Source organism: Tachyglossus aculeatus, chromosome 3, assembly GCF_015852505.1.
Source record: "Tachyglossus aculeatus isolate mTacAcu1 chromosome 3, mTacAcu1.pri, whole genome shotgun sequence".
Lineage (NCBI taxonomy): Eukaryota > Metazoa > Chordata > Mammalia > Monotremata > Tachyglossidae > Tachyglossus > Tachyglossus aculeatus.
The window spans coordinates 15,888,454-15,909,140 of NC_052068.1; the positions used below are offsets into that span (position 1 = coordinate 15,888,454).

Below are 20,687 nucleotides of genomic sequence, written 5' to 3' on the forward strand. Positions count from 1 at the left end.
GTAGCAGCAGTCCCAAAAAGAGGAGAAGAACAGATCTTCAACCCATGTATAGCTTTCTCTCTGGTGATTCCCGATCCTTCCACCCAAAAATAATTCTTGTCAACATCCGGGTTTGAAAAAAGGGCAACCACCTTAGATTCACTGAGATTCTTCTCCGTGTGTTTGTGGAAGAAAACAACAACAACAACAAACAGAAACTGTTTTAAAACCACAAAGTAATTAATTGGATTTCTCTTGAGTTTTCCATAAGCAACACCATTTATTTGGCACAAAAAAGCCCTTATTCAGAGGTTTCTCATATGTGAAGTTCAGATATCAGACACTGAATTCCAAACTAGTCAATATTTCTGTACAGATGCCGCAAAATTGTCACACGAGGCAGTCTTTGTAAACCTGGACAACACATTTGCCTAACTGGAGGATAGTTCCCCTCAGATTGATGATCGGGGCTTCTGCAGTTGTCACAGAGAACTATGTAGGTTGACGTAGGGGAATCCATTTTGCCTCTGGGCTCCTGTACCTCACATAACTTTGTCTTTGCTGTGCTTCTATTGTTACTGTCTTCCTGCTCCTTGTATTTTTCCATATGTTAATACTTAAATATGTTTAGATTTTACACAACGTGGTATGTTCTCATTTCATTCTTCAGCTGTGTAGTTCTTCAGAAGTCCCCCACCATGGGTCACTGTTTCTTCCTAAGCATCCATGGACCAGCAGAATATTCTCCCCTTCTCATCACCAGCAAAGATTTTGGTCTGATTTCTTAGATATGAAAATTAAAAAGAGACGTTACACAACAGGTAGGCCTTTTGGGCTCTCTCATTGGTAATGATAATAATAATAATAATGATAATAATAATAATAATGATGATGATGATGATAGCATTTATTAAGTACTTACTATGTACCAGGCACAGTTCTGGGGCAGATACAAGGTAATCAGGTTGCCCCACGTGGGGCCCCCCGTCTTAATCCCCATTTTACAGAAGAGGAAGCTGAGGCACAGAGAAGTGAAGTGACTTACCCAAGGTCACACAGCTGACAAGTGGTGGAGGCAGGATTAGAATCCACATCCTCTGATTCCCAAGCCCGTGTTCTTACCACCAGGCCATGCTGCTTCTCATATGATCAAATGGACAATGATCAACCAACAAATCAATAACCAATACCACTTTTCCACACAACCCAGGACACAAGGTGTGTAAAGCAGAGGGGGTGGAATTCAACTCTTCACATGCTGTTGTAAATACAGCACCTCTAGTGTACAACTAGGCATGATTGTCTTCTGCCATTTCTGCCGTTGTGCCCAACTATTTATTTATTTATTTTATTTGTACATATTTATTCTATTCATTTTATTTTGTTAATATGTTTTATTTTGTTGTCTGTCTCCTCCTTCTAGACTGTGAGCCCGCTGTTGGGTAGGGACCATCTCTATATGTTGCCAACTTGTACTTCCCAAGCGCTTAGTACAGTGCTCTGCACACAGTAAGCGCTCAAAAAATACGATTGAATGAATGAATGAACTCTGAGCTTTCAATTAGTCCAAAGACCCGTGTGCAGAGCAATCAGTCAATCGTTGGTACTTATAATAGTAATCCTAATGATGGCATTTATTAAGCACTTACCATGTGCAAAGCACTGTTCTAAGCACTGGGGAGGTTACAATGTGATCAGGTTGTCCCACGTGGGGCTCACAGTCTTAATCCCCATTTTACAGATGAGGTAACTGAGGCACAGAGAAATGAAGTGACTTGTCCAAAGTGACATAGCTGACAAGTGGAGGAGCCGGGATTTGAACCCATGACCTCTGACTCCAAGGCTTGTGCTTTTTCCACTGAGCCACGCTGCTTCTCATTCATTCAGTCACTTATTCATTCAATTGTATTTATTGAGCGCTTACTGTGTGCCCTAAGCGCTTGGGGGAGTATGATACAATAGAGTTGGTAGACATGATACTTACCCACTAGAAGCTTACCCTACTAAGCGCTTGGGAGGGTACAACAGAGTAAATACATGTGATCCTGGCTCTCAAGGAGCTAATAACCTAGCTGAGAGAACCCTCATGTTTGGTTTTGTTCTCTGTCTCCCCCTTTTAGACTGTGAGCCCACTGTTGGGTAGGGACTGTCTCTATGTGTTGCCAACCTGTACTTCCCAAGCGCTTAGCACAGTGCTCTGCACACAGTAAGCGCTCAATAAATACGATTGATGATGATGATGATAACCCTCTCCTGTTTTCCTCTTTAAAGGGGATGGGCCTGCTAAATTGTCCTTTCCCAAGCACTTGCTACAGTGCTCTGCACACAGTAATCACTCAGTAAACATGATTGACTGCTGTTTTCTAACACTTTCATCAATATGGTGGGAGGGCAGGGAAGAAAAGCTTTTAAAATGCTAGTGAATTGCCCCCTATCCACCACACATACGTCTCTCCCTTCTTCTAAGACGGCTTGCCAGAGAAGAGTTGGCAAGGTGCTGAGCACAGAAGCAGGATCCAACCTTCCCTCTTCCACTGGATATGCTTTTCCCCACCACTCCTGAGCAGAGGTGTTAAGGGTCACCAGCCAGCCCGCCCAAGTCACCAGTGACCTTACAGCTAACATCTCAGCACAACTCTGCAACCCACTCTCTGAACCTTGAATCAATTGGACCACAACCAGGCGTTGAGTTGGGGCAGTATTTCAATCACTAATGTGCCTCCTTCTCACCTGCCACATCGGCCAAACTAGCTTTCTTCCTTCAAAGCCCTACTGAGAGCTCACCTCTTCCAGGAGGCCTTTCCAGACTGAGGCCCCCTTTTTCCTCTCCTCCTCCTCTCCCCATTGCCCCCTCTCCCTCCCTCTTCCCTTCCTCCTTCCCCTCCCCACAGCACTTGGGTACATTTGTACATATTTAGTACTCTATGTATTTTATTAATGGTGTGTATATAGCTATAATTCTATTTATTCTGATGGTATTGACACCTGTCTACTTGTTTTATTACTCTATTTATTTTACTTGTACATATCTATTCTATTTATTTTATTTTGTTAATATGTTTTGTTTTGTTCTCTGTCTCCCCCTTCTAGACTGTGAGCCCACTGTTGGGTAAGGACCATCTCTATATGTTGCCGACTTGTATTTCCCAAGCACTTAGTGTAGCACTGTGCACACAGTAAGCACTCAATAAACATGATTGAATTCATTCATTCATTCAATCATATTTATTGAGCACTCCCAGCTCTGCCAATTGTCAGCTGTGTGACTTTGGGCACGTCACTTAACTTCTCTGTGCCTCAGTTACCTCATCTGTAAAATGGGGATTAAGACTGTGAGCCTCACGTGGGACAACCTGATCACCTTGTATCCTCCCCAGCGCTTAGAACAGTGCTTTGCACATAGGAAGCGCTAAATCAATCAATCATATTTATTGAGCGCTTACTGTGTGCAGAGCACTGTACCAAGCGCTTGGGAAGTACAAGTTGGCTTAACAAATGCCATCATTATTATTATTGTTATTATTATTATTATTATTATTACTGTGTGCGGAGCACTATACGAAGCGCTTGGGAAGTACAAGTCGGCAATATATAGAACTTCAGAGAGTACAGTTGGCTCAGAGAAGCAGCATGGCTCAGTGGAAAAGAGCACGGGCTTTGGAATCAGAGGTCATGGGTTCAAATCCCGGCTCCGCCACTTGTCAGCTGTGTGACTTTGGGCAAATCACTTCACTTCTCTGGGCCTCAGTTCCCTCATCTGTAAAATGGGGATGAAGACTGTGAGCCCCATGTGGGACAACCTGATTACCTTGTATCTACCCCAGCGCTTAGAACAGTGCTTTGCACATAGTAAGCGCTTAACAAATACCAATATTATTATTACAGTTCAATAGAGTTGTTAGATAGGATCCCATAGCTGTAATTTATTTATTTAGATTAATGTCCATCACCCTCTCTAGTCCATAAGCTTGTTGTGGGCAGGGAATGTGTCCCTTTATTGTTATTGTGTTCTCTTCCAAACGTTCAGTACAGTGCTCTGCACACAGTCAGCGCTCAATAAACACAACTGAATGGATCAATCAATCCTATTTATTGAGCGCTTACTGTGTGCAGAGCACTGTACTAAGCGCTTGGGAAGTACAAGTTGGCAACATATAGAGACAGTCCCTACCCAACAGTGGGCTCACAGTCTAAAAGGGGGAGACAGAGAACAAAACCAAACATACTAACAAAACAAAATAAGTAGAATAGATATGTGCAAGAAAAATAAATAAATAAATAAATAGAGTAATAGATGGATGAGAATGGATGAATGAAGGTTTCTCCCTGGACCAGGAAGACTCCCCATATAACACGCTAAGATAGATCTAGTCATTTTAGGTATTGTCATCTACTTGGTGTTCGCAGCTACTCGTCTAAAGATGGAAATCCAAGAGCCCAGATCTGATGTCTGCCAGCCTCCGCTCCCTCGGCTGGAACCATGAAATCATCAACCCAAATTACCTGGACACAGCCAGAGCCGTGATAGCCGGGTTGGTTTTACTTGGCTTCCCCGTCAAAGCGACACTGATATCCAGCTCTCGACAGAGAACAAGACTTTTTTCCCAAGCGTTCCCTGTTGAGGGTGCAAAAATAAATATTTAGAAGCTAGGAATATACACACACACACGCACGCGCTCACACACATACATGTATTTATACTCGTGGTCAGCAAGTTGTTAAATTGAAGGGGGAGAAAAAATATATTTAATCTTGGCCTGTGCCTTTTGCGAAATGGGCTGTCCCAATTTAATTTGTGGGCTATGATAGTTACATGTGCTGACGTGCTGCTGTATCAATTGTGTACTAAATTGGATTTGTGTATTATTGCTTTCTAAATTGCATGCCTAGTTCAGCAAAATTGTTCATCAGTGTTTACTGGCTCTATGCTTAATAAGATGCCCCACAATACCTTGCTGCCAGGATATAATGCAGCCTATAATTGCCTAGTAAAAATAAATTACATAAAGCCAGTATTATCAACTTACCTAAATCCTCTCATAACAGAACCAATAATTAAATGCTGGGGATGTTTCTTTAAAAAGTAACTCAATAATTTTTACTTCAATTTTTTTAATGACTATTTTAGATTAATTTTATTTTCTTAAATGTGGCGAATGAGATGTGGGAGGACTAGGCTGTATAAAATGATTCTGCGGTAATTTTAGTAATTTCAGTTGTGGTGATTAAGCCATTCTGCGTGGTCAATGTTGTGTGTGTGAATGTAGTGTTTCAGCACTTAGCACAGTGCTTTGCACATAGTAAGAGTTTAATGTCATTATTATTATTATGTGTGTAAATGTGTATGCATGCTTGGAAATGTACAGATGGAATTCCAAGCTGGGACAAATTGTATATAAGTAGGTGGATACCAGGGTGCATTTATGAGCTCATGTGACTACAAGCTTAGCATAAATTTGAAGGAAAGAGATTCACAAATTGTGCATTCAACTTGATGGGTTTTTACTGCTAATTATTCATCAGTGAGATATTATGGCAATCAGATTCTTCTAAAGTACCTCATCATGATGTTCTTGTGCTTTAAATAAAAATAACATTAATAATTATGGTACTTAATCAGGTTGGACACAGCCCCTGTCCCACATAGGGTTCACACTCTTAATCCCCATTTTGAAGGTGAGGTAACTGAGGATCAGAGAAGTGAAGCGACTTGCCCAAAGTCACACTGCACCCAAATGGTGGAGCAAGAATTAGAACCCAGGTCCTTCTGACTCTCCAGACTGTTCTCTATTCACTAAGCCATGCTTCTTCTCTATTCTTCTCTAGAACGTTTGTGCATAACGCCCAAAAAACCCACATGAGAAATAAAACTTTAATCCAAATTTTATCAATAGGCATCCACACTTTATTCACTCATTCATTCAATCGCATTTCTTGAGCGCTTACTGTGTGCAGAGCACTGTACTAAGCGCTTGGGAAGTACAAGTTGTATATGTTATATATGTTATACAAGTTATATATAAGCTTGGGAAGTACAAGTTATATACAAGTTATATACAAGTTATATCATTCACATTTGCCAGGTGAATACTGTGAGAGCTCATTCAGACGTAACGTATTGGAAAACCAATAAGCTTCTCACGGCGGCTTCCAGGATGACTGGAATGGGACACTTTCACTTGTGTATTGGGTGATTCTAAATGACGAACTCTCCCAATTATTAGGATGCTTGGGTCCTAGTTCTCCTACAGCCAAATGCCTCATGTTCCCTCCTAACTAGGATAGCGGAGTGCAGGCCTCAGGAGCAAAAATAAGCAGTGAGTCCCAGGAAAAAGAAAATGGACACATGGAGCCATCTGCTGGTCTGAAAACCCCTCAGACCAGCTCCTGCCAGGAGCTTGGGAGGCTGAGGAATCATTTCGGCACTACCGGGATGCTGAGAGATTGAAATAATGCACCTCATTCCTATGTTTTCTGTTCCAGTAATAATAGTAATAATAATAATAATAATAATAATAATAATAATAATTTTGGTATTTATTAAGCGCTTACTGTATGCAAAGCACTGCTCTAAGCGCTAGGGAGGATACAAGGTGATCTGGTTGTCCCATGGGGGGCTCTCAATCTCAATCCCCCTTTTACAGATGAGGTAACTGAGGCACAGAAAAGTGAAGTGACTTGCTCAGAGTCACACAGCTGACAAGCGGCGGAGCTGGATTTGAACGCATGACCTCTGTCTCCCAAGCCCGGGCTCTTTCCACTGAGCCACACTGCTTCTCTAATACCAGGGCCTCGGTCACATGCTCTGCAATGTCTTATGAGAAGCAGCGTGGCTTAATGGAAAGAGCACGGGCTTGGGAGTCAGAGGTCGTAGGTTCTAATTCCATCTCCGCCGCTTACCAGCTGTGTGACTTTGGGCAAGTTACTTCACTTTTCTGTGCCTCATTAATTCATTCAATCGTATTTATTGAGCGCTTACTGTGTGCAGAGCACTATACTAAGCACATAGGAAGTATAAGTCGGCAACATATAGAGACAGTCACTACTCAACAATGGGCTCAGTTACCTCATCTGTAAAATGGGGATTAAGTCTGTGAGCCCCATGTGAAACAACCTGATTACCTTGTATCTACCCCAGGACTTAGAACAGTCCTTGGCACATAGTAAGCGCTTAACAAATACTATCATTATTATTATTATTATTATCATTATTAAATGTGCCTTGTAATGTCTGCTAAAGGCCAAAGTCTAACCCAGATATAGAGACTTTGTTTTGTTTCTGTTTTTTATGGTATTTGTTAAGCACTTACTGTGTCAAACACTATTCTAAGCTCTAAGATAGATACAAGGTAGGGAATATGTCTGTTTAGGGTTATATTATATTCTCCCAAGCACTTAGTAAGGTGCTCTACACACAGTAAACACTCAATAAATACACCTGAATGAATAGGTCGGACACATTCCCCATCCCTCATGGAGCTCACAGTCTACATAGGAGGGAGAACAAGTATTTAATCCCCATTTTACAGTTGAGGAAACTGAGGCACAAAGAAGATAAGTGACTTGCCCAAGGTCACACAGCAAGCAAGAGCCAGGATTAGAATCCAGGTCCTCCGGCTCCCTGGCCTGTGATCTTTCCACTAGATCACACTGCGCCTCATCCTAAAATATCTTAGTAGCAAGTTTGAGACCAAGGGCTCTTTGCCATTATACTTATATAAAAATGATTGCCCTATTTGCTAAATGCGTACTATCAGTCAGTCAATCAATGGTATTTATTAAGTGCTTACTCCGTGCAGAACACTGTACTAAGTACTTGGGAGAGTATAATTTAACGATAAGGAGACACATTCCTTGCCCACAACTAGCTTACAATCCAGAGGGGGAGACAGACATTAATCTAGATAAATAAATAAATGAAGAACAGATACGCACGTTAGTGTTGTGGGGCTGGGAATGGGGGGATAAATAAAGGGTGCGAGATAGCGTGACGCAAAAGGGAGTGAGAAGAGAGGAGAGGAAGTCTTAGTAGGGGAAGGCCTCTTGGAGGAGATATGCTTTCAATAAGACTTGGATGGTGGAGAGAGTCATTGCCTGTGAGATTTGAAGAGGGAGGGTATTCCAGGCCAGAGGCAGGACGTGAACGAGGGGTCGGCAGCAAGACAGTCGGGATCAAGGCACAGTAAGAAGGTTAGCACTAGATGAGTGAAGTGTGTGGGCTAGCTTGTAGTAGGAGAGTAGTGAGGTGAGGTGAACAGCAGCACTGGGGTGAATACAAGAGAATCAGGTTGGGTGAAGTCCCTGTCCAATGGGGTTGGAACAGTCCTCAGGGTTGTTCTTGCTCTTTAGTGAGATGCTCTGGATTGAATAGGGCCACTGAATCAGGCCTCAGCTCGTGGCTAACATCGAAAGGGAGTCATTCCACCAGGAACCATGGATATTCTCTCCCACAGCATGTCTACTTGGGCATCCAGGCTGTTGAAGTCACGGGATCAAAGCTGCACTGAAGCTACATCTGTTGTCATTAAGGTGCAACCAGTACTGGGGTGGAGCACAAACTTAGGACTGAAAGTGAAAAAAGTGATGGGAAGAGCCAAATAGCCCAGGTTTGCCAGTCATGGGGCAGGCCCTGTGGGAGAAGTTTTCCCTGCAGAGATCTCGGAATCCTGCAAGAGGCAGAATTTGTGCCACTGCAAAGAAACCAACTACTATTGAGCAGCAATGGGATCGGGGCCTCTGGAACCAGGATGTTGCCACTACTCACCCTCCTCTTCCTTTTCTTCCATATTTTGCAATGGTATTAACTTCTCTGTGCCTCATTTTCCTCAACTGCAAAATGAGGATTCAATGCCTTTTTGCTCTCTTAGACTGTGAGCCCCACTGTGGGACACAGACTGCATCTACCCTGATCAACTTGTATCTTCCTTAAGCAGCGTGGCTCGATGGAAAGAGCCTGGGCTTGGGAATCAGAGGTCATGGCTTCAAATTCCGGTTCCACCAATTGTCAGCTGTGTGACTTTGAGCAAGTCACTTAACTTCTCTGTGCCCCAGTCACCTCATCTGTAAAATGGGGATGAAGACTGTGAGCCCCCTGTGGGACAATCTGATCACCTTGTATCCTCCCCAGTGCTTAGAACAGTGCTTTACACATAGTAAGTGCTTAACAAATGCCATCATTATCATTATTATTATTATTGACACATAGTAAGCTCTTAAAATGTGCCATAAAAAGTACTTACTATCTACCAGGCACTGCACAAAGTGCTTGGGGTAAATACAAGCTAATCAGATTAGATGTAGTCCATGTTCCACGTTTTTTTTCTTATGCTATTAAGTGCTTACTGTGTGCCAGATACTGTACTAAACACTGGGACACGTGGAAACATTCCCTGTCCCACACGGGGTTTACAGTCTTAATCCCCATTTGACAGATCAGGTAACTGAGGCCTAGAGAAGTGAAGTGACTTTCCCGAGGTCTCACAGCAGACAAGTGGCAGGGCTGGGATTAGAACCCAGGTCCTTTTGACCCTTAGCTTCATGCTCTAACCACCAGGCCATGCTGCTTCCAGAGGGGCTCTCAGGCTTAATCCGCATTTTACGGATGTGGTAATGAGGCACAGATAAGTTAAGTGACTTGCCCAAGGTCATACAGCAGGCAAGTAATGAAGCAGAGCAGAGAAGCAACGTGGACTAGTAGAAAGAGCCCGGGCTTGGGAGTCAGTGGTCATGGCTTCTAATCCCAGCTCTGCCACTTGTCTGCTGTGTGACCTTGAGCAAATCACTTCACTGCTCTGGGCCTAGGTTACCTCATCTGTAAAATGGGGATTCAGACGGTGAGCCCCACATGGGACAATGACTGTGTACAACTCAGTTTCCTTGTATCCATCCCAGCGCTTAATACAGTGCCCAGCACATAGGAAGCTCTTAACAAATACCATCAGTTATAATTAGTAGTAGATAAGGGATTAGAACCCTGGACCTCTGATTCCCAGGCCCATGCTCTTTCCACTCATAATAATAATAATAATAAAGTGCTTACTATGTGTACAGCACTGTTCTAAGCACTGGGGAGGTTACAAGATGATCAAGTTGTCCCACACGGCGCTCACAGTCTTAATCCCTCATTTTACAGATGAGGTCACTGAGGCCCAGAGAAGTTAAGTGACTTGCCCAAAGTCACACAGCTGACAATTGGCAGAGCCGGGATTTGAACCCATGCCCTCTGACTCCCAAGCCCGGGCTCTTTCCACTGAGCCACGCTGCTTCTCGACACTGCTCCCGTCTCCAGCTCTCTTAAATCCCCCTTTCTCTGCTTATTCATTTGTTCAATTGTATTTATTGAGTGCTTACTGTATGTACAGCAAGGGCCAGAACTGAAAACCCAGTCAGGCAGAGCAAAGAACAAAAGCGATAGCGTAAGGTCATCCTGATATGTGCCTTAGGAGGAAAGGACACTTCGTGGTCCATCTGTCTTTTCAGCCACACCCATGAAAAAACAAACCCAATCTTGCCTTCTGTAGGCTGTTTGCTCTCTATCTGGTGCCCCAACTCTCCTCCTAATTTTGTCCCAATCTCATCAATTCTCCTTCTAGGGTGCAGTGGAATAGAACCTTGTCAGACCATGTTTTGTACAAGGCATGGAGTTAATATGGGGAGAGAGGCTAAAAAAAGGAAGAAATCCACATTACTGTGCACTCTGTCAAAACACATCTGGGAGCCAGTGTCAAGGAATGAACTCCAGCATCACCTCTAGCTGATGCCTCAAATGGTCTAGGTCAATATAACTCATACCCTCCTTCAAAACTGCCAGGAGAGTGGTGGGAGAGAGAAGGGAAGAGAAAAAGAGAGTGGGGGGGAGGAGGATGTGTGTGTGTACTCAAAGAAGTTCTCTCTGGGAGGATTATAGGCTTTGGGTAAATTACAGTGGAACACTGACTTCTAGAAAAGCACTGAGAAGAGTGATGTCTTTAATTGCTGGCATCAAAACAAAGGACCTCTCAGTTGCTAATGAGCAGAAGGGGGCAAACTTAATTCCCTCTCTCATAACTGCTGTGGCCCTGATAAACCAGAGGTGGCTTCACTGGGGGTGACTGTGTGCTAGATCAAATGCCAAGATACGCCTCGCTGGAGTGGGAGACTGTTGAAAAATTCTCCCTCCACTGGGGAAGACGAGCTAATGATTCTGCTGTTTAGAAGGAGGGGGTCCTTTAAAGGAGCCAGGAATTCCAAAGACCCCGTCCCTTGCCGAAGGCCTGCAGCCCAGCTGGACTGGCCGGCAGCCAGCTGGACGGAACTCCTTGCCTGAAGGAAGGGGCTCACTGGACTCAAGAGAGGCTCCTACCCCTGGGGGCATATCCGTAGTGGGGAAACAGAGCATCGTGTAGGTGAGTTTCTGAAGCAGGACCACTCCAAGCATCCCAGAGGAGGAATGGCAAATCGGTATTAGGGGCTGACTGCCACATCCATAGTAAATTGAGGACGAGCCAACTGGAAATTACACAGAGATGCGTGTCCTAGCCTCTGCTGTGAAGCTGAGGATTCTATGGTGAATTATTCCAGCTGCTTGATTTAATCTCTTGCTAATAAAACCATTTAAGTAAAACCTCTGATGCTCATGTGCATTAAGTCATTCTTATTAAACGAATAAGTCTCTTACTCTCTGGAAGAATTTGTGACAGAGCTGAAGAGCCCCTGGATTGTTCTCCAATGATCCCATTTCCCACTACATCCAGCGGTCAGGGCCAAAGCTCCCAATGGGTTGGGCCATGGACTCAATGCTTGGGAGAGTAATGATAATAATTATGATAATAATGGTATTTGTTAAATGTTTACTATGTGCCAAGAACTATTCTAAGCGCTGGGGTAGATACAAGGTAATGAGGTTGTCTCACGTGGGGCTCACAGACTTAGTCCCTGTTTTACAGATGAGGCAACTGAGGCACAGAGAAGTTAAGTGACTTGCCCAAAGTCACACAGCTGACAATTGGTGAGCTGAGATTCAAACCCATGACCTCTGACTCCAAAGCCCGGGCTCCTTCCACTGAGCCATGCTGCTTGTCAAGGAGTATACAATCTATCAAGTCAGACAGACAGATAGTAAAGTACAGATTGGAGGAAGAAGAGAACACAAAGATGGAAGTTCAGACCCAAAGGCTAGGTGATAAGACATGAATGGGGATCATCCACTTTGGAAGTGGCCGGCTTGGCTCTTTATGACTTCTTCTGAGGCCCACATTCACACTGGACATAATTGCATATGGGCAAAAACTTCCATGGGATTATCTGGGGTTACAATCTTTCATTCCAAATACCTTTCTGGTCCAGAGCTTTGGTTGTGGGTTCTTGGGATCCTGGGACGCCACTTTGATCTGACATCTTCATGTATTCAGTCTTCCACAACTATCCATGAGAGAGGAAAAAAAAATTATGTAGAGAAATTCGGAGGTTTAGTGCGGAATCAATGGGAAACTTTCAGACTCACATTTCTTATGTTTTACACGGAAAAGTTATGAAAATAATAATAATAATTGTGATATTTGGTAAGTGCCAGGTACTGCACTGAGTGCTGGGGTGGATAAAAGCAAATGGGGTTGGATACAGTCCCTGTCAAAAATGGGGCTCACAGTCTCAATCCCCATTTTACAGATGAGGTAACTCAAACCCAGAGAAGTGAAATGACTTTCCCAAGGTCACACAGCATACAAGTGATGGAGATAGGATTAGAACCCATGACCTTCTGACTCCCACAAGGTATCTGAGGTATGAGAGAGAAAAGTTGATGGAGACTCCAGCTGGATGTGATTTGGTGAATTCTGGTGATACAGAATGATAGAGGTCAATAAATACAATTTACTGATTGACTGATAGGCCTCTGAGGTTTTATGGAATTCTGTTAGATATTTATCAACCTATCTTGTATCTATCCCCGATTTTAGAACGGTGCTTGCCATATAGTGAACGCTTAACAAATACCACAGTTTATTATTCTTATTCTTATTCTTATTTTTGAAAGGGTTGGCATTCAGTGACTGAATCCCAAACTGAGCACCAAAGCTTATTTTCAGATCTCTGAGGGCTTCAGTAAAAACTTTCTGCAAAAGACAATGCTTCTTTTCCATGCCTGAGATCACCTCCATAGTCACAACAAACTGTTATTGTTATTATTATTATCATTATTTTACTTAAGTGCTTACTATGTGTACTCACTAGGTACCAAGCATTCCAATAAGCCCTTGGGTAGAAATAAGAACAAGTTGGACAAAGTCCCTGTCCCACATGAGGCTCACAGTCTCAGTAGGAGGGAATAGGATTTAATCCCCAGTTTACAGAAGTCATTGAGGTACAGAGAAGTGAAGTGACTTGCCCAAGGTCACACAGCAGACAAGTGGTGGAGTGTAGATTCGAACCCATGACCTTCTGACTCTCAGACTTGCGCTCTTTCCCCGGCTCCATGTGAGGGGGCTCTTTGACCTAAAATAGTCACGACTCAGTCAATTCTGTGTGACTTCAATCTCAGAAGAAACCCATAAAGGGAAACTTTGGTGGTCTTTGTTTTAATTCCACAGCTGGTTGCATTTGGACAATGAAGAAGCAATTGTGGGACGGAAATTGCTGACAAGGATGGTTTTCTAAATATTTCAAACTGTCAGAAGGGGACACATGGAAGATTAACCAGCTGCTATTTTATACCAAATTCTTTCATCCCACCCTGATTGATACCCCCAAGAATCAGTGACGCATTCCTTAAAACACCCATGCTATCCTAATTGAAAGAGGGACATGTGTCTGTTTACAATAACCAGCTCTCGATTTGAATCACAGGCGTCTCTGCTTTGGCCAAGCTCTTTCAGATCCTTCTTAGCAATGATTCCCCCGGGCTCAGCAGAGATAAGTGAGTGTCTTTAGCAGTTCCATCTTCAATCTGGAAAATGGAGGCCTGCTTAAGTACGGTGATGAATCCAGGGTCAAAGAGCAAATCGATTGTTGAGGGAGGATTCAAACCCAGACCCTGCTGTCTCCTCCCACCTCCCCCTTCCCCCCAACCAAGGATTTTCACTTCCAAACAATTGCAATCATGCAGAGAGACTCTACTGGGAAAATATAAGCTCAGCAAGCATAGGGATAAAAAGACCCCCACCTTCACTTTAAATACACCTTTTACAGAGTCATTTTATTTCCATTAGGTTACATTGTACTACAAATATGTAAAGGAGCATAGGAGGTTTTCTATTTTCCTTGCAGGGAAATCATCATCCTTGTCTTCGTCATAACCCCCAGCATGTTATGAGCACCTACTATAATAATAATAATAATAACAATAATTACGGCATTTGTTAAATGCTTACTATATGCCAAGCACTCTTCTAAGCACGGGGGTGGGTATAAGGTAATGAGCTTGCCCCACGTGGGGCTCACAGTCTTAATCCCCATTTTACAGATGAGGTAACTGAGGCACAGAGAAGTTAAGTAACTTGCCCAAGGTCACACAGCAGACAAGTGGTGGAGCTGGGATTGGAACCCACTTGTGCAGAACACTTTATTATTATTAATAATAATGATGATGGCATTTGTTAAGCGCTTACTATGTGCCAAGCACTGTTCTAAGCGCTGGGGGGGGAATAAAAGGTAATCAGGTTGTCCCACATGGGGCTCACAGTCTTAATCCCCATTTTACAGATGAGGTAACTAAGGCCCAGAGAAGTTAAGTGACTTGCCCAAAGTCACACAGCTGACAAGTGGCAGACCTGGGATTAGAACCCATGACCTCTCTCAAGACCGGGCTCTTTCCACTGAGCCACACTGCGTCTAGTCACTTATTAGATAGTTGGGAACATCCCATGAAAGTAGAAGACATGTTCCCTACCCTCGAGGACTGTAAAAGCCAGCATTAAGCAACACGGCCTATTGGAAAGAACCCGGGCCTGGGAGACAGAGGGTCTGGGTTCCAATCCCGGTTCAGTTGCGTATCTGTTGTGTGACCATAGGCAATTCACTGAACTTCTCTATGACTCAGCTTCCTCATCTGTAAAATGGAAACGATCCCTGTTCTTCATCCTTTTTAAACTCTGAGCCCAATTTGAGACAGGGGACTATGTGTGATCTCCATCAACCAATCAATCAATTGTATTTATGGAGAGCTCACTGTGTGTGGGACACTGTACTAAGTGCTTGGGAGAGTACAATACAACAGAGTTGGTAGGCGTGTTTTCTGTGCTGTGTGACCTTGGACAAGTCACTTCACTTCTCAGTGTCTCAGTTCCTCATCTGTACAAAGGGTATTAAGAGTGTGAGGCCTATGTGAGACAGGGACTGCATCCAACCTGATTATCTTGTAACTACTTCAGCACTTAAAACAGTGCCTGGTACATAGTAAATGCTTAACAAATACTACAGTTATTATGACTATTATTACCTACAAGGATCTTACAGTTTAGAGGGCGAGACAGACATTAATATAAATGAATAAATTATAGATATGAACATAAATGCTGTGGAGCTGAGAGTGGGGCAAATACTAAATGCCCAAAGGGCACAGATTCAAGTGTCCTAGATATTCATTCATTCATTCAATCGTATTTATTGAGCGCTTACTGTGTGCAGAGCACTGTACTAAGCGCTTGGGAAGTATAAGTTGGCAACATATAGAGACGGTCCCTACCCGAAAATGGGCTCACAGTCTAGAAGGGAGAGACAGACAACAAAACAAAACATATGGACAGGTGTCAAGTCATCAGAACAATTAGAAATAAAGCTAGATGCACATCATTAACTAAATAAATAGAATAGTAAATAAGTACAAGTAAAATAAATAGAGTAATAAATCTGTGCAAACATATGTACAGGTGCTGTGGGGATGGGAAGGAAGTAGGGCACGGGGGATGGGGAGGAGGAGAGGAGAAAGGGAGCTCAGTCTGGGAAGGCCTCCTAGAGGAGTTGAGCTCTCAGTAGGGCTTTGAAGGGAGGAAGAGAGTGAGCTTGGTGGATGTGCGGAGGGAAGGCATTCCAGGCAAGGGGGAGGACGTGGACCAGGTGTCGACAGCGGGACAGGTGAGAACGAGGTACAGTGAGGAGGTTCGTGGCAGAGGAGTGGAGGGTGTGGGCTGGGCTGTAGAAGGAGAGAAGGGAGGTGAGGTAGGAGGGGGCGAGGTGGTGGACAGCCTTGAAGCCGAGAGTAAGGGGTTTTTGCTTGATGACTGGCAGCCACTGGAGATTTTTGAGGAGGGGAGTAACACGCCCAGAGCGTTTCTGCACAAAGCTGATCCAGACAGCAGCATGAAGTATACACTGAAGTGGGGCGAGACAGGAGGATGGGAGATCAGAGAGGAGGCTGATGCAGTAATCCAGTCAGGATTGGACGAGAGATTGAACCAGCAAGGTAGCAGTTTGGATGGAGGGGAAAGGGCGGCTCTTGGTAATGTTGCGGAGGTGAGACCGGCAGGTTTTGGTGATGGACTGGATGTGAGGGGTGAGCGAGAGAGCAGAGTTGAGAACAACACCAAGGTTGTGGGCTTGTGAGACGAGAAGGATGGTAGCGCCATTTACAGTGATGGGAAAGTCAGGGAGAGGGCAGGGTTTGGGAGGGAAGATAAGGAGTTCAGTCTTGGACATATTGAGTTTTGGATGGTGGGCAAACATCCAGATGGAGATGTCCTGAAGACAGGAGGAGACCCGAGCCTGAAGGGAGGGAGAGAGAGCAGGGGCAGAGATGTAGATCTGGGTGTCATCAGCGTAGAGATGATAGTTGAAGACGTTGGGTTCAAGCTGAATGAGTTAACCAAGGGAGTGAGTATAGATAGAGAACAGAAGGGGACCAAGAAGTGACCCTTGAGGAACACTGACAGCAAGGGGATGGGAGGGGGGAAGAGGAGCCCGCAAAGAAGACTGTGATATATATGTGATGTGTTCATAAATGTATCCACCTCTGCACTTAGTACAGTGTTTGGCACATATTAAGCACTTAAACACCACACCTCTTATTAAAGATCACTCAAACATTTATTTACTAGGATCCTTGTTGATCCTGATAGGAATGGACCAGAAGCTCTAAAAAACACAATATATCCAATCCCAGCCCTCAACTAGCTTACAATCAGGTCCCAATCCTTTGATATTTTCTTTCTGTGTTGTGATTCTTAATTATGCTGGTTTAGATTCTTTGGCTCATATGCAACCGGAGAAGCAGCATGGCGTAGTGCATAGACCACGGGCTCGGGAATCAGAAGGTCACGGGTTCTAATCCTGTTCCATCACTCTCTGCTGTGTGATCTTAGGCAAGTCACTTCACTTCTCTATATCTCAGTTACCTCATCTGTAAAATGGGGATCGAGACCATGAGCCCCATGTGGGACTAGGACTGTGTCCAAACGGATTTGCTTGCATCCACAGCACTGCGCGTTTACTATAGTGCCTGACATATAGTAAGTACTTTACAAATACTAGAATTACTATTATATAAATTCATTTGTCTATTCAACTTTCATTCCCTTTTATCAAGTCAATCAACAAATCGATCAATGACATTTTTTGAGCATTTACTCTGCGTAGAGCACATTAAGCATTTTGGAGGGTAGAATAATTAATAGATTAGATTCCTGACCTCAGAGAATTAACAATCCAGTGGGGGTGTAAGACAGTAGAATGACTCACAGGTAGGGAGAAGCAACAGCATTTCAATGTATAATCATAATAACAATTATTATGGTTCTCGTAAAGCACTTACTATGTGCCAAGCACTCTCCTAAGAGCTGAGGTAGATACAAGGTGATCGGATTGTCCGTTGTGGGGCTCACAGTCCTAATCCCCATTTTACAGATGAGGTAACTGAGGAACAGAGAAGTTAAGTGGTTTGCCCAAGGTCACATAGCAGAAAAGTGGTGGTCAGAATTAGAACCCACGTCCTCTGACTGCCAAGCCCTTGCTCTTTCCATTAAATCATGCTGCTCCTTCTGTATGGACCTAAGTATTGGCAGTAGGTCAGAGGGGCTAAAACTCTCAGTGTTTGCAGGTATGGACTCAAGTATGGACTCAAGTATGTCAATTATTTATTTATTCTGATGACTTGACACCTGTCTACATGTTTTGTTTTGTTCTCTGCCTCCCCCTTCTAGACTGTGAGCCCATTGTTGAGTAGGGACCATCTCTATATGTTGCCAACTTGGACTTCCCAAGCGCTTAGTACAGTGCTCTGCACACAGTAAGCACTCAATGAATACAATTGAATGAATGAAGTATGTTGCTGACTTGTACTTCCCAAGCGCTTAGTACAGTGCTTTGCACACAGTAAGTGCTCAATAAATACGATTGAATGAATGAATGAATGAAGTATGTAGGTCAATCCAACAGTGATATTAATTGAGCACTTAATGAGTAAAGAGCACCATACTAAGCACTTGGGAGAGTGCAAAAAAACCATTCAGGTAGAGAGGTAGAAACGTTCCCTGCCTACAAGGAGCTTACAGTCTACAGGGAGAGGCAGACATTAATATAAATACATAAACTTTGGGTATGTACCTAGTGCTGTGATTATCTAAGGGCCAGATTATCTTTCTATAGAATCGCTTTGGACATGTGACTCCCCTCCTCAAAAATCTCCAGTGGTTGCCTATCAAGCTTCGTATCAAGCAAAAACTTCTCACTATTGGCTTCAAGGCTGTCCATCCCCTCGCCCCCTCCTACCTCACCTCCCTTCTGTTCTTCTCCAGCCCAGCCCGCACCCTCCGCTCCTCTGCCGCTAATCTCCTCACCGTGCCTCGTTCTCGCCCGTCTCACTGTCGACCCCTGGCCCACGTCCTACCTCTGGCCTGGAATGCCCTCCCTCTCCACATCTGCCAAGCTAGCTCTCTTCCTCCCTTCAAAGCCCTACTGAAAGCTTACCTCCTCCAGGAAGCCTTCCCAGACTGAGCCCCCCTTTTCCTCTGCTCCTCCTCCCCTCTCCATCGCCCCTCCCTCCCTCTGCTCTACCCCCTTCCCCTGCCCCCTCAGTACTTGTGTATATTTGTACTTATTTATTATTCTATTTATTTTATTAATGATGTGCATATATCTATAATTCTATTTATCTATTCTGATGCTATTGACACCAGTCTACTTGTTTTGTCATCTGTCTCCTCCTTCTAGACTATGAGCCCATAGTTGGATAGGGATTGCCCCATCTTTTGCCGAACTGTACTTTCCAAGCACTTAGTACAGTGCTCTGCACACAGTAAGCCCTCCGAAAATACGATGGAATGAATGAAATGAATGAATGCAGTACTTGAGGAAATAGGTTGGGATATGAGAGAGCAATCAGGGAAGACTTCCTGCAGGAGATGTGATTTTAGTAGTGCCGGGCCACTCATAGCACTTCTGCACATATCAACACTGCACATCTCTATATGTTGCCAACTTGTACTTCCCAAGTGCTTAGTACAGTGCTCTGCACACAGTAAGTGCTCAATAAATATGATTGAATGACTGAATGAATGAACACTTATTAGGTCAACTTGAAGGATTTTGCCTGGGAAATGGGCGATAGCTGACAGTCCTGATCTTTCATGGAAGCCCTCCTGTGTGGTCTAACCTGTGGCATAGAATGGGCCCCCGTTAGAAACTTCCATTTCTGGATTCCATTTTCCCGTTGCAAGGAATGTGCTTCCTAATTCCTTGGCTGTCTGCATTCTGTGGAACAAAACCCTCAGCATATATCCGAGTTGAGTGCCTGGTGGTGGTCGTCTGACCCCTCCCCACAGCTCTCCCCTGCCCCCAACTCACCCCATCACTCTCCCACTCCCCCACCCATGTACGCAAGAGGGAAGGAGGGAGGGAAAGCCCGGTGACGTTGAGAAGCAGCGTGGCTCAGTGGAAAGAGCATGGGCTTTGGAGTCAGAGGTCATGGGTTCAAATCCTGGATCTGCCAATTGTCAGCTGTGTGACTCTGGGCAAGTCACTTCACTTCTCTGTGCCTCAGTTACCTCATCTGGAAAATGGGGATTAAGACTGTGAGCTCCCTGTGGGACAACCTGATCACCTTGTAACCTCCCCAGTGCTTAGAACAGTGCTTTGCACATAGTAAGCACTTAATAAATGCCATTATTATTATTATTATTATTATTATTATTATTATTATTATTATTATTCTCAGGGTCGCACCTGAAGAGTTTCCAGTCAGTACTCTATCAGTCTTGACTATGGGAGGTAAAGTCAAGCAGAGGCCTACCCATTACTAGCTTGGGCAGTGGCTAGTGAGTGGCAGGCAACCTGCCACAAGTTCAAACTCCCCTGTGCTGGGCAGCAGCAGCATGGGAGAGAGTCGAGAATGGAGACTCAGATTTGCTGCGCGGAAAGAGGCAATGGTAAACCACTTCTGGATTTTTACCAAGAAAACTCTCGGGATCCACTACCAGAACGTTTGCAGATGGAGGTGGGGTGTTCAGGGAGAGATGTGTCTATGGTGTCACTATGGGTCGGAGACGACTCGACAACATAAGACAAGGCATATCGAAACATGTGCTCAGCTACATGTCTGTTTTTCCTTCCTCTTCGTCTGAAAATGATCTCATGACTGTTTCCCCACCTGAGCCGTAAGGTCTCCCAAGCGCTAAATCCAGGGCTCTGCTAACAGTAGGTGCCTGCTATAGACTACTGATCATAATTTGCATCTTCGTCCCCTGTGAGAGTCAAATCTTGCCCTTTCACGCCTCATGGTCCATTGTGTTGAAGTGATCCCAGAT

General features: G+C 44.1%; 1 protein-coding gene across 1 annotated transcript in view; it reads right to left on the bottom strand.

Moving 5' to 3' along the window:
- Nucleotides 1-250: 250 nt before the first annotated feature.
- WDFY4 (WDFY family member 4) overlaps nt 251-20,687 on the bottom strand; it is a 442,717-nt gene continuing 422,280 nt past the window's right edge. The window contains exons 59-61 of the mRNA XM_038744298.1: nt 12,291-12,378; nt 4,483-4,594; nt 251-762 (exon numbers count right to left, since the gene is read on the bottom strand). Of these exons, the coding sequence (XP_038600226.1) occupies nt 696-762; nt 4,483-4,594; nt 12,291-12,378 (267 nt within the window). The 3' untranslated portion in view covers nt 251-695. The remainder of the gene's footprint in view (nt 763-4,482; nt 4,595-12,290; nt 12,379-20,687) is intronic.